At 41.1% G+C, this 24526-nt stretch overlaps 1 protein-coding gene across 5 annotated transcripts in view; it reads left to right on the forward strand.

Moving 5' to 3' along the window:
- RBMS2 (RNA binding motif single stranded interacting protein 2) overlaps window positions 1-23647 on the forward strand; it is a 60191-nt gene extending 36544 nt beyond the window's left edge. The window contains exons 2-14 of one of the 5 annotated variants that reach the window (XM_068559791.1): window positions 2848-3014; window positions 7355-7413; window positions 8279-8370; window positions 9443-9600; window positions 13705-13784; window positions 13918-14027; window positions 14481-14527; window positions 15073-15166; window positions 19080-19157; window positions 19499-19609; window positions 20242-20322; window positions 20756-20841; window positions 20947-23647. In XM_068559791.1, coding sequence (XP_068415892.1) covers window positions 2848-3014; window positions 7355-7413; window positions 8279-8370; window positions 9443-9600; window positions 13705-13784; window positions 13918-14027; window positions 14481-14527; window positions 15073-15166; window positions 19080-19157; window positions 19499-19609; window positions 20242-20322; window positions 20756-20836 — 1158 coding nt within the window. In that variant the 3' untranslated portion in view covers window positions 20837-20841; window positions 20947-23647. The remainder of the gene's footprint in view (window positions 1-2847; window positions 3015-7354; window positions 7414-8278; window positions 8371-9442; window positions 9601-13704; window positions 13785-13917; window positions 14028-14480; window positions 14528-15072; window positions 15167-19079; window positions 19158-19498; window positions 19610-20241; window positions 20323-20755; window positions 20842-20946) is intronic. The other 4 variants (XM_068559792.1, XM_068559794.1, XM_068559793.1 and 1 more) reach the window with 4 other exon arrangements.
- The last annotated feature ends 879 nt before the right edge of the window (window positions 23648-24526 follow it).

A 24526-nucleotide genomic window follows, 5' to 3' on the forward strand; every position in this document is an offset into this window, starting at 1 on the left:
ATGATTAGAATATAGTTGATAATCTTCTTGGCCTCTACTTTATTATTTTTTTTAATATTTATTTATGTATTTGGCTGCTCCCAGTCTTAGTTGTGGCATGTGGGATCTTTGTTCCTGCATGCGGGATCTTCGTTGCGGCGTGTGGGATCTTTTTAGTTGCGGCATGCAGGATCTTTTCAGTTGCGACATGCGGGATCTTTAGTTGTGACGTGTGAACTCTTAGTTGTGGGATGTGGGATCTAGTTCCCTGACCGGGGATTGAACCCGGGCCCCCTGCACTGGGAGTGCAGAGTCTTAACCACTGGACCACAAGGGAAGTCCCTTCTTGCCTCCACTTTATTTTATTTTTTATTTTTTTGTTTTTTTTATAAATCTTTTTTTTTTTTTTAAGTTATACAATTTTTATTTATTTATTTATTTATTTATGGCTGTGTTGGGTCTTCGTTTCTGTGCGAGGGCTTTCTCTAGTTGCGGCAAGTGGGGGCCACTCTTCATCGCGGTGCACGGGCCTTTCATTATTGCGGCCTCTCCTGTTGCGGCCTCTCTTGTTGCGGAGCACAGGCTCCAGACGCGCAGGCTCAGTAATTGTGGCTCACGGGCCTAGTTGCTCCAAGGCATGTGGGATCTTCCCAGACCAGGGCTCGAACCCGTGTCCCCTGCATTGGCAGGCAGATTCTCAACCACTGCGCCACCAGGGAAGCCCCTTGCCTCCACTTTAAATCAGATGATGCACTTAAAACAGTAGTGATAATGGAGGGGGCCTAGACCACTAGTATTTGATTATTATTACATATCTACTAATTCAGTGGAGATTTCAACATCATTCTTAAAGTATGTACTGCCATTTCTAGCACTGGATGTATGACTTTTAGGTTTATTTGCCCTGTTTTTGTCTTGTTGTCTGAAAGTTGCTGAAAAACATGCATGTGCCCTGCCCTGCACTTGTCGACTATCACTACCACTACAGAGGAATAATTCATATTCTTCTGGTACATGGATTGTTCTATATGGAAGATCCTAGTATAAGTGCTGGCAAAGAGAGGGGGACCAGGATAGGAAATATAAAGGGTGTATCAAGAGCTACAGTAGGTCATGAGGCTTTGGGCCATTCCAGAATGTGGTATTGGGTTTCTTCTTTGCTGCAGTATAGAGCTGAGGAATGAACTGTGTATTTGCAAGTGGGTACACATTTGTGACTGTGTATAGTGACAAAAATAGGTAAATACTTTCTTCAACATATTTAGCTTGAGCAAAGATTTTTATTTTAAAGTTTGCTAAAGGTCAGAGGCATGAAATATAAGAGGCACATTTCACATTAAGATTCTTTGGGGGGAAGATTTCCCCTCTTTGATATTCATGTTTCCCTTTTTCTTCTGTTACCACTCTAATCCCTTACCACTACCACCAAAGAAGAGAGAGAGGGGGAAAACCTGGAGATGCAGCTAGTATTTTATAGGGAAGTAATTCCAAATAGATTTATACTATACAGTGCTTTAAGCCAAGGGAGAACTGGAATATGAGTATGATATAGTAAAATGCACTATATTATAGGTAATTATGCAAATTTAGAGGATTTTGAACCATATATATATATATATATATATATATATATATATATATATATATACATACATACATACACACACACACTAGAAGCCTGATTAGCGCATAAGGGTATAAAATATGTCATGAAAGAATTGGATCCATGTTCCAGTCAACCTGGTAATTTTTCTCTAACAGAAGTACCCCCCCAAAATGTAGCAGAGTCTGGTTGCCTGTCCTGGTATCAGTAGTGAAAAATTAGAGATGTTTCACCCCAAATGCTGGATTTCCTTAACCATACTTTATCTATTATTCATTCATATTTAAACTTTTAAAAACTTGTAAATAACTTACGACTAAACCCCTATCAGCATAGTAACAAATTTCATTTTTTACTACCTGGCATGGTAATTAATATTTCATTTTGTTTGTCTAATCTTATAATAATTTTCAAGCTCCTGCAGGTATTTTGCAGTCTCATATTCTACAGTTTTATGAATAATCTGTGTTCAACTTTTCTATACCTTCATCATTTAATAAATTTTTATTAGTTCCTCTGTGATTTTTGAATGGAACCTAGATTTTATTAGTCTTGTCTCATTAAACAGTTTACTTAAGAGGCATACATTAATTGTGTCTCCAGCATCTGTATGATAAAAACATTCCTCTATAACAAAGTACCTTTTTTCAAAACCTTTAACAAGCTTATTTTGGCCTCTCATTTCCCCTGAAAGTTAGGTAGGACAGTTAAATATTTTCTTATTTTATGGCAGAGAGGAATTCCTTTAGGTTTCTTTTTTAACTGTCTCTTAAAAAAACAATCGATTAATTAATCAATCGATTAATTAAGGGCTGCATTGGGTCTTGGTTGCTGCACACGGGCTTTTCTCTAGTTGCGGTGAGCGGGGGCTACTCTTCATTGCAGTGCGCAGCCTTCTCATTGCGGTGGCTTCGCTTGTTGCAGAGCACGGGCTGTAGGCGCATGGGCTTCAGTAGTTGTGGCACGCGGGCTCAGTAGTTGTGGCTCGTGGGCTCTAGAGCGCAGGCTCAGTAGTTGTGGTGCACAGGCTTAGTTGCTCCTCAGCATGTGGGATCTTCCCAGACCAGGGCTTGAACCTGTGTCTCCTACATTGGCAGGCGGATTCTTAACCACTGCGCCACCAGGGAAGCCCTTTTAACTCTTTTGATGACTTCATTGCTGTTAAAGTTTGGAATCATTCTTTCCAAGGGGCCAAGATCTTCCTCACTCTTCAGCATCTAAAGGTATAATTCTTCTGACCTTTTGTTCTTCATGTCTCCCTGCAGACATATGTGTCATTGTCTCAGCCAATGGCACCACCTAGTCCAAGCAACAGTACCCCTAACAGCAGCAGTGGGAGCACTGTAAATGACCAGCTGAGTAAAACCAACCTCTACATCCGGGGATTGCAGCCAAGCACTACCGACCAGGACCTAGTCAAGTTGTGTCAGTCGTAAGTTGGGGTACATAGGGGTAGGTTTCTAGGGACAGTACAGATTTGGTGATACTGGCTTCTTACCAGATGCTCTTATCCTGAAATGCAATATTATCAATATTTTGCTTCTACCCCTATAGTTGCAAGGTTTCTCAGCAGCCCCTCTTAGAGAAATTCTACCTACTACCAATATATAAAACTTTTATGTGTTTCTCTGAGGAAAGCTGGATAGGGCTGACCTTTGAAGCCTAGTTAGTATATGACTTTGTTTCCAGCATGTACCCAGAACTGATGGTCTTAGTGGAAAGGTTCCTATCCTTACACCTTGAATAGAAATGCTCAGTATCTCTAAAGATATTGATTAGAAGATAGTGAGAACCAGCAATAGGGATAGAAGAAAGTGGGACTAGCCAATTGAATTATACACTTAGGGGAGTTTCTGCTGCTAGAGTTATTCTCAGTGACCCAGAGGAGCCCACAAATTAGTGGATAAAGAAGAAGATGGAGAAAGAGTTGTCACTTGGCATCTACCCCCTAAAGATCTTTGGGGTTTCTTCAGCATAGATTTGAGTCATGAGGTGGAGACAACTACCGTGGAATTAGCCCAATTAGGAAAGCTGGAAAAATTGCAGGAATGCAGAGATGCCAGCTCAGTTCCATTTGGCAGAAATATATGTGTTTCAAATCATTTATATGGGGGACTGATTAGAGGCAGAAGTCCGGTGGGATGGGAGTATTAATGGGGAAGGGGAAATCGAGTTTAGAAAGAAATAAAAATAGGAACCTTAGTCTTTGTAAATTTACCATCTTTTAAAACTTAATTGAAGTATAACAAGCATACAGAAAAGTGCACAAATCAGAAGTGTTTATAGAACAGTGAATTTTCACAAGGTGAACACATCCTTGTAACCAGATCAAGAAATAGAACATTACCAGCTCTTCAGAAGCCCACCTCCCAGTGACAGTCTCTCCTCCACCCCCAAACGTATCTACTGTTTGGCTTCTAAACGATTGATGTGGCTTGTTTGAACTTCATATAAATATAATGATATAGCACATACCGTTTTACGTCTGGTTTCTTTTGTTCAATGTTGTTTGTGAGATTCATCAGCATCGTTGCATATAGCAAAAATTTGTTCATTCTTATTGCTTTATAGAATTCCATCATAGGAATATACTACAGTTTATTTACCTGTTCTACTGTTGCTGGACATTTGAGTTGTTTCCAGTATGTGACTATTATGGATACGGATAGTGCTGCTGTGAACTTGTACATGTCTTTTGGTGCATGTGTATAAGTATATACATTTATGTTGGGTACATACCTAGGAGTAAAATTGCTAAATCATAGGATATACATTTGTTCAGCTTTTGTAGATACTAGTAAACAGTTTTCTAAAGTGGTCAAACTAACTCAGACTCCCATAACAGTATAAGTATGTGGCAGCTGTTCCAAATCCTGAAGAGGCAAACGTTCTCCCCTCAAAATGTCATTGTATGAGGCTCAGAGGTACTCTATAAATCCCTTACTCTACTGAGGTAGTGGTTTTTGGAAGTTTGCTAGCACCAGGCTGCACAAAATCAGTTTCTAAAGGCTAGATGTGTGTATAAAACCTGAATCTGTTACCTTGGCTTACCTTGCTAGAAGGGTATTTAAATGGAACTTAGGGAACTTAGTCTAGGACTAGTAATTTTTTTGAGGGAATGGGAAATGGCAAAAATGTTGGTTTATGAGGGAAAAGAGTATCATATCAATCTAGTTCCTTGATTTCTGCACCCTGTATTTCTTGTACTAAATATAATGTGCTGCAAAAATCAATCTTCTCACTCCACAAGACAGAGAAAAAACTCAATTCTACTTCACTATACTTTTAGACTTTCATTTTGCCCTTCCCAATAGTTGCCTTACCTTCTGCTGTGTCTGAAGGGATGAGAATAGTCAGGGTCAGCATGTACAGTAAGATGGAAGTAAGGAGCCCAGTAGGGGACCATAGAGAAGTGGGAATGAGGAAGGGAAAGAATAGGTGCTAGATGAGTTATGATGAAAGGGAAGCTGTGAAGAGCTGGTGGGTGGAATCCTCATGGGTGTGTGAGCTGGGAGGGACACCTCTCTGTGAAGGGTGTTTCCCATGCATAGGACTTCCTGCCTTTGTCCCAGTTATCTCTCTAGATTGTACGGGAAGTAAATGTTGCTGGATCCTAAGCCCTCGTGGACAGGAAGGAGAGGCGTGGAGTCTGGAACTGAAACTCCTGGTTCTCTTGGAGGGGCTCCTTCGGAGGAGGAAGCTGCACGATCCAGCTGTTGCCAGCTGAAGTGGAAATTCTGAGCTCAAAGTCTCAGGCTGCTCAGACCACAGCAGGCTCCACCCTGGGGCCTCGATAGGGATAGCAGCGTGTGTGTCCTCAGGCTTACAGTCTCTTGCATCCCTTCCCTTCCTAAATTTGGGAAAGAATCCAAGTATGTAGCCCTGAAGGGTTAGGTTCACCACATCCATTCTAGCCTCCAGGGCATCGCTTGGCTTATTCTGTCTAATCCAGTGGGTCACAGAGCTCCACTAAAACAGTCAGTGAGAGGCTGCCAAGGAGCAAAACAAATACATCAATCATCGTATGTTCTTTAGGGATGGGATGAGAGGAAAAGTAGAAAAAAATGCTTGTTTCAGGTATTCATCTCAAATTCAGTCCCTGCCAACTGTTTTCAGTTAAATTGTATACTTCTGACTTTGTTAGTGCTTTCTGTTCTGTCTCTCTAATATTCTCACCCTCCTCGAGTGGAATGTAGAGACTTCTTTACAGTAGAACACTTCTAACATAATCCCTGACCTGTGATAGATACTCCACTGCTCAAGTTTGGGGAACTCCACATGACTCTGCTGCCAAAGTATAATTTTCAGAAAGTTGAAAAACATAACTCTCCTACAGATATAGGTGAACGCATGCCAAATATTTATTTTACTCATTAGTGAGGGAACTAGCAGGATGGTAAAATGGGTTCAAAGAGCATTTGAGGGACTGAGTATTGATAGGTATTGAAGAAAGAATGTTGGAATAAGATTACTAGGTTATAGAGAAAACTGGTTCATACCCTATAGGACAGTAAAACAGTAACCTTTGGGATCATCTTTTCTAATGGACATAAATTATTTGTATTTCTACTAGATAAAAATCTACAAATTAATATGTATCTTCACAAAATCTGGGCGCACATCAGTAATAAATAGTAACTGAAACAAAGAAACATCTCCCTAGATAACAGAATGTACCTTGAATGGGCCTTGTAGACAGTGTTCCAGAATGACATTGAAAGAATGCGCAATCCTCATTTTGCCTTATCGTCAAGTTTTGGATAATTTTCTTAACACAGCTGTTGCATTTGCTTTTATGCCCACTCCCCTCCCTAATACACTGAAATCTTGACAATAAGAAATAGAAGTCAGGGAATTCCTTGGCAGTCCAGTGGTCAGGACTCGGTGCTCTCACTGCTGGGGCCCTGGGTTTGATCCCTGGTTGGGGAACTAAAATCTCATAAGCTGCGAGGTGCAGCCAAAAAACAAAAGAAAAAGAAATAGAAGTCTTAGAGATTAAAGCAGGAAAGAGCCATTTGGTTAAATGTTGAGGTCCCATGAATATAATAATAATATAATATAATATATAATAATAATAGCAGTTAAGAGTGTTCAGGTGTTTACCATTTGATAGACATTAGTGCTTTATATTCATGAACTCATTTCATATTTCCAACAATCCTATCTCCATTTTACAGATGGTGAGACTGAGGCACAGAAAGGTTAAATGACTTGTCCAAGATCACACGTAGCTATAAAGTGGCAGAACCAGGATTTGAACAAAAGCAGTTTGGCTCAAGTTGACCTTCAGTCAGGGGGCCAATAGAAGGGTAAAGAGTGGGGTGTCAGAGAAGAGAAACAGTTTTTCATAGGAGGAATGGTGTTTGTTCAAAGGAAGATAAATAACATCAAGGATTATTTTTAGTCCTCAAGGAATTCTAGCCAGAGCTCTGGCCTTACACACTGCTATGTGGACACCACCAAGCTTCTTTCCCAAAAAAAGACAGTAGTCTTTTTCTAACTAGTATCTGAGTCTTATTTGGGGAAGAAGAGAGAAATGTGTTGATAGTGTAGGGACTGCAGTTACCTTATTTCTTGTAGGTACCTTTGGGGAATAGGTTTATATGATAAGTGTGACGTTTTAAATTCATTTCTTCTTTATTCTAAGGTTTGAGTAGGGACAGTTTTCCTAGTGGGAGTGAAGACAGCATGGATTCATCTAGATGTCTCAATCTCTGTCCTAGTCTAAATCCCTGTCCCCAGATTATCACTTTACATTTTCTTCTCCCTTAGATATGGCAAGATTGTCTCCACTAAGGCCATACTGGACAAGACCACAAACAAATGCAAAGGTAAGGGAACAGCTGTTCTTGGTGGTGGAGAACAGCTGTTCTTGGTGGTGGAGAACAGCTGTAAGTGAGGCCATCCCTTGCCTTTGCCCTTTATTGCTGCAAGTCCCTGGTTTCTAGTGTCAGGAAGGAGTCCTCAGGGTTTTCAGGCTTAAAAGACTAGTAGGTATTTAGATTCTTTGTGACCAGATAGCTAGAGCTGAAAATGCTGTTTTGAGGACCCAAGGCTAGAAGCCTGCACAGAGTGCCTTTGAGTCCCCTGGACCTACTTTGGGTGTCATGTTTCCCTGGATTGGATGGTAGATATTCGTAGGTGAGTTTATTTCTGCTTAGCAAAGCATTGTAAATGCCTTTTGTTTGTGGAGGTGGGTTGGGTTTGTTGGGGTTTTGAGCAATTCTAGGTGGGGATGGAAGAGTGGAAGGAGGGGAAAGGGCTGTACATTGGGGTGAGGAGGGGCTTCTTCCAGCAGGTGGCTGATTATCTGCTGTGGAGAGGCTGTATTTCCTACATGCCTAGCATTTCTGGGGGTGTGCCTAGAAAAGAGAAGGGGGTTCTTTTTGAAATAGAGGGGGGCTGTGAATTATTAGAGGAGCCTAATTCTTGAAACCTAGGATTTCTTAGGGGAGAGGGAGGAAGGCAAGGATACCATAAAGACCTCGTTGCCCTTGGCATTCTCAGCTATAAAGCAGACCAAATCTCACAGGGTCTGAGGAGCACGTGGATAACCACCTGAAACCTCTTCATTTCTCTTCCTCCCTACCACTTCTGTTGCGTGGATCGTAACTCCTCCTCTGTTTCCTGAAAAGCCTGGGCCTCCTACCTCCCTCACACCCCCCACCTCCCAGTGATGCTGTTTCCCTGTTCCAGGCTATGGCTTTGTGGACTTTGACAGTCCTTCAGCAGCACAGAAAGCTGTAACAGCACTGAAAGCCAGTGGTGTGCAAGCACAGATGGCAAAGGTAAGGGTACTACCCCGTGTCTATTCCTCTGAGGGGTTGTAGTTAGCACCAAAGGCTTCCAGAGGTTTAAGAGCCATGCGGTTGATGGGCAAGGGCTATCTGCAGTGCTTTTTTTTGTTTTGTTTTATTTATTTATTTATTTATGGCTGCGTTGGGTCTTCATTGCTGTGCGGGCTTTCTCTAGTTGTGTTGAGCGGGGGCTACTGTTTGTTGCGGTGCATGAGCTACTCATTTCAGTGGCTTCTCTTGTTGCGGAGCATGGGCTCTAGGCGCGCGGACTTCAGTAGTTGTGGCTTGCGGGCCCTAGAGCACAGGTTCAGTAGTTGTGGCACACGGGCTTAGTTGCTCTGTGGCATGTGGGATCTTCCCGCACCAGGGCTGGAACCCGTGTCCCCTGCATTGGCAGGCGGATTCTTAACCACTGCGCCACCAGGGAGGCCCTCTCCCGCCTCTTCTTTCTAGAGAAAAGCCCTCTGACATTAGAGTGACTTTAGACTTCCTATGAGACTAGAACTTTCAGGGCTCCATGGTGACCCAGTGAGCTATACATCTGGCTCTTAGTGCAACCCTCAGCACACTGGCTTCCCTTTTCCCTTCTCTCCTCCTCCTGCTTTCCCTCCATCAGGGAGTGTACAGGCATTCCTACTAAGAGGAGTCTGCTGTGGCTGGAAGAGCGGAGTGGGGGGATTACCCAGAACAATCCAGCCTGGGAAGCAAAGGCAGTCCAAGAGAATCCAGCCTCTGGGACAGGCTGTTGGGCTGTTGGATAGGAGAGAAGAGCGCTGCTCTGCCTAGTTCTTAAAGAGACAGCCAAAAACTTCATTGATGGCTTGTATTGTGGGCTTGTACAGTAATAGAAATATTAAATCTATGGGGTTTTTTGGCCCGGACTCAATATATAACCCATGACCCATGATAGTGGGACTAGGTGTTACAAATCGTTAAGATTCGCTTTGTTTATGTGCATGCCTTCCTGCTCTCTCTTTTCTGAGATGTCATTTTGTGGTTGCCCACTGAGGGTGGGAGAGGGTTAAGAGATATGAAATTCATTTTTTCACTTTTATTTCCATAGCAACAGGAGCAGGACCCCACAAATTTATACATCTCAAACCTCCCACTGTCAATGGATGAGCAAGAACTGGAGGGAATGCTGAAGCCCTTTGGCCAGGTTATTTCCACTAGAATCCTTCGAGACACCAGTGGGACCAGCAGAGGGGTTGGCTTTGCAAGGTGAGGGATGCCAAGAATGGGAAATGATGAGGTTAATAAGGAATGTCGCTTAGAAGATCACCAAAAAGTCTGTGCCCTGCTCCCCCCAGGACCAAACTATTAGTCGAAAGTACTTGCAGTAAATCAAAAGTTCATTTAATTTTAGGTCACAATACTCACAAACCTATTTTCTCCCAAATCTTTATCCTTTCCCCATTACTTTCTGCTATTCTAGCCTTTGTTCCTTTGATTCAGACCTAACCAGAATAAAATAATTCCATATCTTCTTATAGTTTACTGAGTATTTCTCATCCTATTATCTCTTAATCTGTGAAATAAATATTAATTCTCCATTTTATAGAAAAGGAAACCAAAATTCCCAATATGAACTGATTTGCCCAAGGTCTCACAGGAGCAGAGCCCTTATCCTTCTGGCTTCAGGATCAGCAGGATGAAATGGAAGATTTGGTCTACCTTTTCAGATCTGTTGAGAGTCTTAGATTCTAGAACCAGCTCTGCGACTAACTGCCCATGTGATATCAGATCTTTATGAGCCTTGGTTTACTCTGAAGTAGAGATTTAGATGAGTGATTTTCTTAAGGTGTTCCCTAGAGCTGCAGAGTTTTTCAGGGTACCTTCTTCTGAGCTTAGGGTCACTATTGTAGGGCTTCAGCCTCTTCTAGCCCACTTAGGAAATGGTTCTGCTTTTATTTAAGATTTTGCTTGAAAGGAGATTCTGTTGCCTTTCTAAAAAAGTTTGAAAAGTATTGGAGTAAGTGATCTAAAAGTCCCTTTTTCTTTTATAATATCTTCTCTGGTCCAAGAACATTCCTTTACTCTATAGAGTGTTTTAGACCTTGAGAACAAGGAATAGGACCTTTTCCCTAGCCAACTCAATCTTGGTGGCACCACCTGCTGGCAATCCCAAGTATAACTAAAGGGGAGTTTCTAAGGTTTGTGATCATCAAACTTTTTTGCTCCATACTCTTCTTAAAGCAAAAGCTCCAGTTCATGGTACCTTAGTTGTCTCGATAATTTTTTAGCCCTAGACAAAAGAAATACTTAACAATTCAATTTATTAAGTAATTAAATGGTCTAGACAATTCAAAAAGTGTTTAATAAATATCTTAACAACTTTGTAGTTATTTGAAAAATACATTGAAAGAGAAAATATTTTTATTTCACTCTTAAATAACTATACTTTCTAGTGAATGTGTGCCTGTTGGACACTACACAACTTCTCAAACCTTGGAATCAGATTGGACAGTTACACCCTCATTTCCTGTTACACATTAGTTTTCTTATGGTACTTGCTTTTGTCATAGCAACCACTGAAAAACCAGCTTTGCAAAAATATGTTATCTAAAGGATTGTAGGGTGATCTAATGTTGAAATGATGAACTGTTTAGAGTTAGTCATCTTTACAGTAGATATCCAATAGGTATTGCTGTATTTTCTTCAGAAAGTTAAAATATCCCTTGTTGTGCCTCTGTGAGCTCATCACAATGGCCCAGGGTGCCTCAAAGCCCAGTTTGGGAAATATGGCTTTGAAAACTTAAAAAACTATGAAATCTCTTGTGTGTTTCTACATTAATACCTACAGATTTTCTTCGTACATTTAGATTCTTGCAAAGTATAATTTCCAGCAATTTATAAAAATTGACATTTTTAAATAAAACTATCATATCATTTAAAAATGTATCTAAATGAGATCTAAATGTCATAGCAATTTGATACACAAAATCATTTTAAAAATACCTAGGGCATTTTTTTTAAAGTCATAACTCTTACATCATTCTTATAGTGTTCTTTTTTTCTTCTTGATCTTGTATTTCCATTGTATTTCCCTACAGAATTGTATTCTAGTGTAAAATACTTTTATAGTTGAAAGTCTTTGTATGGATCATTCTGTTTTACTTCTCTGCAACGAAAATATGTATATAAATTTTTTTTCCTGTGGCCCTGAGTCTATATGCATTAATCCATAAGAAAATTATCTTTATAATTAGTTCACAGTTGCCCCAAACGACATAAATATATTAAAATGTTGATACAAAATTATTTCATATAAAGTAAATTTTATTGGAAATGCTCCTTTTAGATTTATATAATTAGATCATGTAGCCATCAGTGAATATTGTTTATTGCTGTAACAAGACAGGGTTTAGTACCAGTTCTGTTCCTGTGTTTTGTTTTCATGGTGAGGAACCTTGTTCACATAAATAAGTAAATGGGAATGGAAAGAGTTTTGCTAAAATAGGAATTCTTTGAATTCCTTCTGAATTATATGCCAAGACCAGGGTGATCTATCATCCAAAATGACTTTTTTAGGTGTCAGTTGACAACTTGTTGAGTCCTCTAGCTTGTGGGAAGGAAGAATTGGAAACATCTGACTTAACAAAAAGATATGTAACTTTTTGTTACAAGTAACTTGTACATGTACATTTGTTACATGTAACTTTTTGTTACAAGTCCTCCATGCCTTGTGTTGAGCTTTGGGATGAGTTCGAAGTATATTGAGAAGAGTGGTTGTAAGAGGGGACTTTAGCCTTGATCATTAGTGATCACAAGCTCTCCCTCAGGCACATCAGTTTTAGGAAAGAGTTTATGAGGAAGTTGAGGTCCTGAAAGTGATTCTCTTAAAACCCTCCATGCCTGCTCACCCTTTTGAAAGACTAAGGAGTAGGAGTAACCCAACTCAACACTTCTTGCTCTAGGACACCTAAGGTTCTTTTCTCTAAAAGTTTCCATTTGAAGCCTTTTTTTAGTAACTGCCTTCATAGGAATGGTTCATATCTTTAGTGGTTATTGGCATAGAAAATATACTGAGACTTACTTTAAATATGGAAAGAGGGGAAGATACTGTACCCTGTGTTATATAGATCTTTATCATTTTAGAACACATTTATATGCATTATCTCATTTGATCTATACAGCCCTGTGTAATAAGGTAGATGGAGATTTGAAGCAGAAATGAGGAATGAGTCCGAAGGGTTTTCGTGCATTTTCTAACTCACAGAGCCTTTGAGCGGTGAACGGGTGCCGGAATCTAGATTTTCTGATTTCTTACTCAGTCCTCTTTCCCCAAAAAGACACTTTAACTCAGTAGTTCCTAACATTGTTTTTTCTATCACTCTGGACCATAAACCCTGTCTTAATACTCTTTCCTCCCACAGACTCATGAAATCTTTTTTTTCTCCCATTTTTTTAAAAAAATTGAAGTATAGTTGAATTACAATATTGTGTTAGTTTCTGGTATACAGCAAAGTGATTTATATATATATCCTTTTTCATATATATGTATACATATGTGTTTATATGTATATATAGATAATATATGTATACATATACATATATGTTTATTCTTTTTCATATTCTTTTCCATTATGATTTATTACAGGATATTGAATATAGTTCCCTGTGCTATACAGTAGGACATTGTTGTTTATCTGTATTATATATATTAGTTTGTATCTGCTTACCCCAAACTCCTAATTTATCCCTCCCCGCCCAGACTCATGAAATCTTAATGATGATATCAGTAGCTATTTAGACCTTGATAATTATAACCAGAAGCAAAAAATAAATATTGACAAATTCTTAGCTTGCACAGTTTTATCAAAGTGAGGGAAGAGGGGAACCCCTGGTGGTCCAGTGGTTAGGACTCGGCACTTTCACTGCTGTGGTCTGGGTTCAGTCCCTGGTTGGGGAAGTAAGATTCCACAAGCTGCACAGCGTGGCAAAAAAAAAAAAAAAAAGAGTGAGGGAACAATTTCCATTAGGAATTTTGTAATAAAAAATAATGGTAACAGCCATTGTATTCTTATTTAGGGACCCAGACACAATACTAGGCTCATCTATCAGTGTCTTCTTTGGAATATTCATGGTTTGAAGACCTCCATTATTCCTTTCAGGACCCCTACAGGAGCCAGTTGAGAAAACCTTCATTAGAAGCTGGGGTTGCCTCTTTAAGATACCTTGACTTTGTGTGGAGGAAACTCTGTATTTCTGTAGTGACAACTTTTGGAGCATTTGTGGGGCTGGGAACTTAGAGCTTTCTCTTCGAATATAAGGAGAGTACAGATCCTGGAGAAGGTAGACCCTAACTCCTCTTGTGCTCCTTAGGATGGAGTCCACAGAGAAGTGTGAAGCCATCATCACCCACTTTAATGGAAAATATATTAAGACACCCCCTGGAGTACCAGGTGAGGCATCTGGGAATCAGGCTGAGAGGGCCACAGGTTATGACTTCCTGTGAAGATTCTGGAGGATTTTTGCATGTGTGAGTGGACTAAGTGAGGTGGGACTCAGCTGCCTGTCTGCTTTCTCTCTTGGCAGCCCCATCTGATCCCTTGCTTTGCAAGTTTGCTGATGGGGGTCCAAAGAAACGACAGAACCAAGGAAAATTTGTGCAAAATGGACGGGCCTGGCCAAGGAATGGAGACATGGTAAGAGGCCCTCTAGGAGACAGGAATACTAAGGACATTAAAATGTAATGGATGGGGCTTCCCTGGTGGTCCAGTGGTTGGGACTCCATGCTTCCACTGCAGGGGGCACGGGTTCTATCCCTGGTTGGGGAACTAAGATCCTGCTTGCCGAGCAAAGCGGCCAAAAAAAAAAAAAGTGGAATGGAAATTTCCATGGCCTGATTTCTGTGGTAAACTTGAGAGCTACAGTATGTAACAGAGATGCTGGCTGCTTAACATGCTCTTCAGTGTGGATCTTGAATGGAATTTTGCATCCTGCACAACCAGAAAAACCCTGGAACAGTTGTAGTGGGATTAGTTCAGACTTCGTTTTTAATCAGTTGAACCAAATAGATCCTCAGCCTTGAAATTCTGAGCTTGTTCCAGTTCTCACCTAAGGGCTCACAATGTGCATGCTGTGTTCTTTCTTTATAGGGTGGTATGGCCTTGACCTATGACCCCACCACAGCTCTTCAGAATGGGTAAGGGTGTTTTCTATAAACAGGCCACCTGAAAATGACAACGGCATGTGTCCAGGCACTCGGATGTTTCATCTTGATATTTAAAGAGTAGTCAGTGGTGGGACTTCCCTGGTGGCGCAGTGGTTAAGAATCCGCCTGCCAATTCAGGGGACACAGGTTCGATCCCTGGTCCGGGAAGACCCCATATGCTGTGGAGCAACTAAGCCCATGCGCCACAACTACTGAGCCTGCGCTCTACAGCCCGCGAGCCACAACTGCTGAGTCTGCATGCCACAACTACTGAAGCGCACACGACCAGACCCATGCTCCACAACAAAGAGAAGCCACCGCAATGAGAAGCCCATGCACCGCAACAAAGAGTAGCCCCTGCTCGCAGCAACTAGAGCCCGCGCGCAACAACGAAGACCCAACGCAGCCAAAAATTAAATAAATAAATTTATTTTTAAAAAAAAAGAGTAGTTAGTGGGAAGTGGTTGTGTCTATCAGTGGGGGCCCTTGCCTTGTAGTTTCCTGTGACTCCTTACTGATGATGTCCCTTCCTACAGGTTTTACCCAGCTCCTTATAACATCACCCCCAACAGGATGCTTGCTCAGTCTGCACTGTCCCCGTATCTTCCATCTCCTGTGTCTTCATATCAGGTATGTTGTCTTCATATCAGGTATGTTCATGCCCAGAAAAGGGTGTGGTGTTTTTCCCTACCATTGTGTTTTAGGCTGGGAACTACTTGTTGTTCTTTTGTTTTTTCCTTTATACATACTGTACACAAATAGTGTTACATAAAAGCATAACACGTGATCACACTACATGTATATAGACTGTTGTAGAAGCATCCTTTTACTCTCTGTCCACCACTCCCACAAGCAAACCCATGTTAATTTCCTACTAGTTTCCATATTTTTTGTTATCTGCATATACACATAAGTATAGGGTTTTGGAAGTCATTGTTTATGTTACAAAAATTTGCCATATTAAATATATTTTTTACACTTTACTCTTCTCATTTAAACCAGTGATTCTCAAAGTGTGGTCCCTGGACCAGCAGTATCAGCACTACCTGGGGATTTTTAGAAACAAGTTCTTGGACTCCACCCCAGAGTCGCGGGAACTCTGGGGACGGGTCCTACCAATCTGAGTTTTAACAAGCCCTCCAGGTAGTTCTTATGCAGCTCTGTTCTAATTATTTCCTTTTTAATAGTAACATATTTTATGCTGCACATATACCAGAATTCTTCCACTATACCCCAGTGAAAGGCATTCTTTGGATTTCAGTTTTTATTTGGTGCAAATAATGTTCTAGTAAACATCCTTTTGCCTATATCCTCACATATGAGTGCTTTTGTTTCTGGGGGCTAGAGTCTGAGGGGTGAGGTTGTTAGGTTGAGTAATACACGGACTTTCAGTTTTATAGATGTTTCCAGATTGCTTTCCACAAAGACTGTGCCAATTCACATTCCACTGGCAACATATGAGAGTACCCATTTCCCTCCAGCCAGAGGTGACATTGCTCTTTTAAAATTTTTTCTATCTTGATAGATGTAAAGTACATTGTTACTTTAATTTGCACTTCCCTGACTGCAGCTGAGTTTAAGCATTTTTTTGGTCATGTTTTTATTTGCTCTTCATATGCTTGGCCCATTTTCCTGTTTGATTATTTGTTCTTTTCCCATCAACTTATAAAAACTATCAATATTATTGGGACTTCCCTGGAGGTCCAGTGGTTAAGATGCTGCGCTCCCAAAGCAGGGGGCATGGGTTTGTTCCCGGGTCGGGGAACTAAGATCCCACATGCCACATGGGGCAGCCAAAAAAAAACAAAAAAACAAAAAACCTGTCAATATTACAAGTACTAATCTTCTGAATGTTATCTTTGTTACAAGGTTTTTTTTCCAAATTTAATTGTTTTCCGTTGACTTTATGGTCCTCAAACTTCAGCTGTGCATCAGAATCACTTATTAAACCTAGGTTACTGGGCACCACAGCAAGAATTTCTGATTCAGCAAGTCTAGGGTGAGAGGCAAGAACGTGTGTTTCTAACAAGTTCCCAGATTCTGCTCCTGCTGCTGCTGCTGCTGCAGGGACCGTACACTGGGAATCGCCAGTTTTTGCCATACAGACGTTTAAAATCTGTGTATAGTTAAATATGTCTGCTCTTTTACTTACAGCTTTTGAATTTCTTGTCTTAATTTAAAAGGTCTTCCCAGTCCCTATATTGTACATATGGTCCCCAAGATGTATTTCATTGTTTTACATTTAAATGTATAATAACCAGGAATTTATTTTTGTATATGACATAAGATAGGGGTTCTATTGTATTTCCTTCAAAATGTTCACCAGTTATCCTAGCACCAAATTATTAAATAATCCATCCTTTTCCCACTGAATTGAAATGCCACCTTTGTCATATAGTAAACACTGGAATCTTTTTCTGTATCCTTTATTCTCTTCCAGTGATCATTGTGTCTGTTCCTATTTCAATAATGTATTGATTTGATTACAGTGGCTTTCATAGTATGTTCTAATATTTGATAAGACAAAACCTTCTCCACTCTCATACTTTTCTTTGCTGTGTTTTGGCATTTATTCTTCTGTATAAGTTTATGATCATTTTATCTAATTTTTAAAAATCTGTGAGGGAGGATTTTAATTGGAATTACATTAGATCTATATATTAAAGAGAATTGACTTCTTAAAAAGTACTAAGTCTTTTCACCTAAAATATGGTATTTCTTTTCATGTTCTCAAATTTTTATATCCTTCAATAAGATCTTAGTTTTATTTATGTAGGTCTTATGTTTTTCTTGTTAAATATACTTCTAAGTGTTCTGTAATTTTTATAAGCATTTCTAGATGCTTACTGATACACTGAGAAGTTACTGATTTATGTTTGTCTATCTTGTATACCGCTCACTTACCAAATCCTCTTATTACTACTAGTTTTTGTGTTTTTTTTTTACTTAAATCTCTTAGATTTTCTAGGTATACAGTTATATCATTGATGCAAAATAATAGTTCTCTCCTCCTTTTCAATTTTATGCCAACTGTGTTCTTATCTAATTGTATTTATTTGACCCCACTACCTAATTAATAGGTTACTATAATTGCAATGGTTTTAATATGTCTCTGTTTGGGTTAAGGTTTGCAGATAGTTTTTGGTAATAGCCTTTAATATATGTAAGTAGTTTCTTTCTAGTCTCTATTTTACTTTGTGGTATTTTTAAAAATTTATTTTCTGGTCACACCTCGGGGCTTGTGTGATCTTAGCTCCCCGATCAGGGATTGAACCCGGGCCGCGGCAGTGAAAGCGCTGAGTCATAACCACTGGACCACCAGGGAATTCCCTATTTTGTGATTTTTTTAAAAAGTAAATGGCTGCTGAATTTTCTAAAATGTCTTTTCAGCATCTAATATTACACTATGGCTTTCTTTCTTCAGTTTTGACTTATGTTTGTAGAGCTTCTGATCTTGAACAATCCTTATATTTGTGGAATAAACCTACTTGTTTATCAAGATGCATTTCTAGCTTCTTGTTGCTTTTTTTAATTTTAAAATTCAGATATGATTTACAGACGATAAAATTCATCCTCTTAAAGTGTACAAGTCAGTACTTTTTAGTATATTTATAGAATTATGCAACTGTCCCCACTATCTAATTCCAGAACACTTTCATCACCTCAGAAAGAAACTGTGTACCCATTAGTAGTTATTCCCCATTTGCCCTTACCCCTAGCCCGTGGCAATGACCAATATACTTTCTACGTCTATAGATTTGCCTATTCTGAACATTGCATATAAATGGAAGCATACAGTATATGTCTTTTGTGTCTGTGTCTGGCTTCTTTCACTTAGCATGTTTTCAAAGTTTATTCATGTGTAGCATGTATCAGTACTTCATTCTTTTTTATGACTGAATCACATTCCATTGTATGGATATGCCACATTTTGTTATCCAGTTATCAGCTGATGGCCATTTGAGTTGTTTCCACCTTTTGGCTATTATGAATAATGCTGCTCTGAACTATTGTGCACAGTTTTTGTGTGGACATGTGTTTTCATTTCTCTAGGGTATATACCTAGGAGTGAAATTGCTGGGTGACATAGTAACTCTATGTTTAACTTTTTGAGGAACTGCTAAACTGTTTTCCAAAGCCCCTGTACCATTTTACATCCCCACCTGCAGTGTATAACATTTGTTATTGTGTCCTTTTTTAATTATAGCCATCCTGGTGGGTATGAAGTGGTATCTCACTGTGGCTTTGATTTGCATTTCCCTAGTGACTAATGTTGTTGAACCTGTTTCATGTGCATGTTGGCCATTTGTGTATCTTCTTAGAGAAATATCTATTCAAATTTGTAGCCCAGTTTAAAATTGGATTACTTGAAGTGTAAGAGTTGTTAATATTTTTTAAACAGTTTATTCTTAATATTTACAGTTTCTGAGGGGGGGCACACTCCAACCTTATGTGGGTTTTGCTGAACATTATCAGATCATTGGACAAAATAATAGTCTCTAGGCAATTAACATTGTTGTTTGTTTATTTTCACTTGCATTAGAGAGTAACTCAGACATCTCCTCTACAAGTACCTAACCTGTCTTGGATGCACCACCAGTCATACCTCATGCAGCCTTCAGTGAGTGTTCAGAAGTGGGCAAAAGCCAAAGAGGCAATTTGATGTAAAGAAAAACAGTGGGATTTGATGAAAGGAGATAAGGGTGTGAGTTCTGGCTCAGTCTCTTGTGTAACCCAGGTGTCTGACCTTAAAGTCTGTGAGTTTGCTATTCGTAGACAAGGATCCGTCCAGACTGATGGGCAGAGTGCTTGTTCCTGCTGCATAGCTGTGTCGTTGCTCACCTGTCATTTCCCAGGACTTTTCAGTGTCTGTCTTCAGTGGTTCTGGTAGCCACGAATCACCGCTTCAGGCAGCCTCACAGGATGCTGCCAGCTAACCCTGTCCTTTGTTGCTGCTCCTAGGGTTCAGTTCCGACACCAGGAATGGATCATCCTATTTCTCTCCAGCCTGCCTCCGTGATGGGGCCTCTGACCCAGCAACTGGGCCACCTCTCGCTCAGCAGCACGGGCACAGTAAAGCAGGATGTTTTTTTATTATAAACTCCTACCAAGCAAAGAATACCTATGTAATACTCTTAGGTTTAAATACTCTTGAATAAGGATGGGAATCACTTCAGTGTCATCGAGGGCACACTCAGAAAAGGCGATAAACTAAAAAGATAATAATCCGTGAGCTAGGAATACAGCCATTCTGCTCTTTAGCTCATTCATTTTAACTGGTTCCTACTCATGCAACTAAATAAATGGTGTTTCTACCTACATATTAGTTTATCTAGTTCATACACTTTCCTAGAAGTCTTTATCAAAGTAGTAACAGGAATAATGGGTGAAGCTCATTAGTCTTCCTGTAGGTCGGATGCATTCTGATTTGTTCAGGAGGGCTTAAAGCAGAGAAGGCAGTGCGTTGAGAAAAAGCAGAAGACAGGAAAGAGGAGGAAAAGGTAGTCATGTACTTAGAAGCCTCTCTAAGCCAGTGTACTTTAGAGTCACCTGAAGTGCTTTTAAAAAGCACAATTAAATTAGGACAATTAAATTAGAATCTCTGGGGACGGAACAATAGGCACTCGCATTTTTTACAGCTCCCCAGGTGCTTTAAATGTAGCCAAGAATCACTGCTCTAAGCCTGTTGATGTATCTCATTCCAGTATATGCCAACAGCTGCAGCTATGCAAGGAGCGTACATCTCCCAGTACACCCCTGTGCCTTCTTCCAGTGTTTCAGTTGAGGTAAGAGCTTTATAATCTCTTTGGACTGAAGATTGGAAAATGAACAGAGGCACATTTTCCCCTGATCAAAATCTTCCTCTCACAGTGATGCTGATTCTGTGTTCACAAAGAGCTGGTAGGGATGTGAAGAATGTAGGAAGGAAAGACTTAGTTTGTATCTTTGAATGAGGCCCTTCCTCTCATTTGGCAGATGGTAGTTAATCCCAGGATGCTGGCTTGTATTGACTCGTGTGTCCTGGGAAGAGGATGGGTTGCTCTAAACGTTGGGGAAGTGATGCTCTGAGTGTGCGTGTGTGTTTGTGTGTGTATGTGCACTCACACAGGTGTGTGGGAATGGGTTGGTCGGGGAGGACACGCAACTTAGCTAGGCTGCTTCAGTGGGAGGTGAGGAAAGGATGCACGAGGTGACTCTCCTGCCTTGGCTGTGGTACAGGATGGCGGCAGCCAGCAAAATCAAGTGACAGTGGATGCTCCCTCAGACCATGGGGTCTATTCTTTCCAGTTCAACAAGTAACAGTGGTAAGAATCACATACTGAGGGGCGGGGTGGGCTGAGCAGCCTGAAATCAGACTCTCATGTTTGTCATTCCCCCTCCCTACCCTCTCTGGCTTATGCCTCCTTTAGGATTTCCCTCCCCGTCTTTGTTGAGTATAAATGAATTCTTGGAGATGCTGATGCTCCAGGCTCCAGAGGGCTGACCAGGAATACAGCCCCTCTGTGGGCCCAGCTGAGGACTAACACTTGGTCATCGGTTTTCACAGGCCTGGGCCTGGAAAAAGAAGTCTCTGCACTCCTGCCCTGTGCTCTTCCTCCACTCCTGGTGGAGCCTGGAGGAACTGTCACTTTGTGTGTGTGCTACAGTCAAGGAGACCAAAAAGACTTCTTTTCTTTTGTGAAGAAAGTTTTATGTTTTGTTTTAAACTGCAATATACTCTTTCCCTACCCCAAAGAGACACGGTGCCTGGAGCTTGTTCTCGCCTTTATGAAAAACAGTTTTTGATGTGTTGGACTTATTTGGGAAGGCTTTTTAAACAAATTATTTTCTTAAAAGAAAAAGGTGTGGTGCTAGAACACTGATGGAGTCCTACTGTGGGCCCTACTTACTGAGTTTAGTCATGGACCTTTTGGCGGGGGGTGTAAGAAAATATGCAGACCTTTAAAGTTTTGTTTTATAAAGCTCTTAGATCACACATCCCATCTCTTCTTCACATACACTTTATGCCTTCTTTCTCTCATCCAGAGTGTTCTTTTTCTCTTTTCCATACAGCAGAACCTGCCTACTTTGCCTCTTTACAGTTTTTAATTTTGTGAATTTCTTTTTTGAATGAAATTTCATACGGAATTTTGGGGGGCTGGGCAAGGAACAAGGTAGAACACTAAGCAGGCAGTGGAAGTGGCTTTTCCTCCCTCTGCCCTGCCACATCCTAGGAGGAAAGACTAGACTTTGCCCTCCGGAAGCAGAGATGTGACCTAGGCTCACTAAGGAGACAATCCCACAGCCTTAGGAAGCCATCCTTGATCCAAATTTGGATGAAGACTAGGTTTTCCCTGGCGAGTTCCAGAGGAATGGACCTACTGACTTCTGACTAACTCTTCTCACTGCCGAGGCCAACACCACATCCTCTGAGAAAATGTCTTCCCTTGCTACAGCTTTTCAGGAATACCTGCTTTTCTGATTCCTAGAGGATCTTTTCTGCCCTGGGTCTCAAGGCCTCTCTCTTCCCTATCTCACATCGTTGCTGTGCTCAGAGCCTTTGCTTTTGTGACCTTGCTGAATCCATTTAGGTTCCTTCCCCACCACGGACAATCAGCTGCTTTACCTCTAGACCAACGATTCTCAAAGAGGTGGTTTTGTCGCCTAGAGGCCACTTGGCAATCTCTGGAGACATTTTTGGTTGTTGTGCCTGGGGGTGGGGCTGTGTGCTACTGGCAGCTAGTGGCTGGAGACCAGGGATTCTGCTAAACACCCTGCAGGGCACAGCAGAGCCCCAACTCCCCCAGCAGAGAATTGTCTGGCTCAAAATGTCAGTAGTACCAAGGTTAGGAAACCTTGATGTAGACAGTGTCATCCCTGCCTCCTGTACCAGAGGACTTGGTAAATTCCCATCCCAACCCTGGACACACAGTGCCTTTTGACACTCAGGCAGCTAGTTGAGAGGGACAGAACTGAGGTTCTTGAATTTTCCCCAGGCTTTGACCTTTGGCACATCTGTGTACAGCAAGAGCTGTCCTTGAAAGGCTTGTGCCATGTGCACACACACGTTCAGAGGGATAGAGGTGGGGACTGTTCCGTGTGTGTGCTGTGCAGGGGCGGGAAAGGACAAAGCTCTTTGTAACTGTCCAGAGCAACCTGCCCTAGTGTGTTTGGGCCCCTTTTCCAGGGAACCAGGACATCAAAAATAATCTTCCTGCTTGTGGAAGGACAGCAGGGAGCTGGGATAGAAAAGGGCCATAAACCCCATCTCACTATTTACAAGGTCAGGAGTCCTTCAAAAAAAGGCTATAATTTGCTCTTCAACTCCATCACCTTCTGCAAGACCTGACTATGCACACGGAGACAGATAGGAGGAAGCCTTTGTCCATCTTCTAGGAAATAAGATCCTGCACCTGTCTCTTCCCAGTCACTCCTTCTGCACTGAAAGGAGAGTTCTGCTCCCCTTCACTTCAAGGTCAGGTGCCTTTCCACCAGACAGTCAGACAGAAAGCCAAATGATGGAGAATGGAGAAACAGGTGTTCAGTTTCTGTAGGGGAGAAGGAGATGCTACTGGGCGGGAAGAAGCTGTATTATCAGTTGTTGTACATAGAGCTTGGGCCTAGCTCCCCTCCACCCATCCCAGAGTTGAGAGTCCTAACGCTCCCTACCCTTAGAGTGTCCTTTTGTACATCCTGGGGTTAAGGGAGTAGGGGTAGGGGACAATAGGTAGGATGTAAAGTATAAAGGATAAAATCACCACTATTAATTTTCTCACGGGTACTTCCAACCTCAGGAAGGGTTTATCTAATGTAAAACAGCCCCAAACCCAGTAACTTTATAGAAGGTTTTGGCTGGGCAGGTATCTCTTGCTTCTGAGTCTCTACTTCTTAGTCAAGGAAAATACACCATATATTTCTTGTCAGTGGCCTTGAAGAAAAGGAGAAAAATCTAGAATCCTGTTCATTTAATTAATAGTAGTTTGGGGGAGCCTTGCTTTGCTAGGAGGCTTAGTGAAATGAGGGCCTTTCACGTGTAGAAACTGTTGTTGATGTCACTGCTGCCGCTCCTCTGCCTCCCAGAATTCCTGGTTCTGTCTACTTTCTCTGTCTGTATTTAAATGTTTAAATGGCTGTAATTTTGCTTTGTTTTGTTTTAAAATTCTGAAGTTACCTTTTGTGTGTTCTCATGTGAATCTGCTTAATGGATTTTATTAATGGGTGTTTCTGGTTTGGGCAGGTTTGGGCATGGGAAGTGACGGAGAGCCTGAAGTTATTTTTGTAATGGTTAATGGCATCGTGGAATTTTGTTTGGGCCTTTTTGGGTTACACTCATGATACTTTTTGCCTAATTGTTAGTTCATTTCTAACAGTTCATAACATGGGTGAGTGATTGGAAAAAGGAGACAAGGAAGGAGGGATACTTTTTCTCCCATGAAATAGCGCCATTGGTGGCAGTGGTGGCAGAGGAATTGTAGGGGGAGACTTCAAGCTCACAGCCTAGGGCTGGGCTCTTTAAACACTATGCTAATGTTTTCTGAATCCTGTCTTCATGGAGCCCAGGTCATAACTCTCTCTGTACTTCATACCCCCGCTCATTACAGATGCTCATAATATTCTTAAAATATTTTAGTACTTTGTGTTTTTCTCTTTTCAGTCAAATGGAACATACTAGATCCCTTTCTCAGATGATACAATCCTTTACTAGCCTCAGAGCCTGCCCATCCCATCTCATGCCGGTGTTATTACTGCTCCTCTCTCGCTCTGAGATGATACTCAGCCCCGAGGCTGATTAGACCTTTTGGAGGAGGGTGTGGGTCGGGGTTAGGGAAGATGTGGGAATGATGATGGGGAGAGATGTTATTTTTAAAGTGTGTTTTTAACCAAAGGATTTGAAGAGTTGCCTAGGCTAGGAAGCCTGGTGACTCTGAATAGGTAATAAATAGCCCTTGTCAGTAAGAGATGGGGGTAGTAGGGGGACATTACTTGCACTGAGTGTGAGGACTGTGCTGC

Source organism: Eschrichtius robustus, chromosome 13, assembly GCF_028021215.1.
Source record: "Eschrichtius robustus isolate mEscRob2 chromosome 13, mEscRob2.pri, whole genome shotgun sequence".
Lineage (NCBI taxonomy): Eukaryota > Metazoa > Chordata > Mammalia > Artiodactyla > Eschrichtiidae > Eschrichtius > Eschrichtius robustus.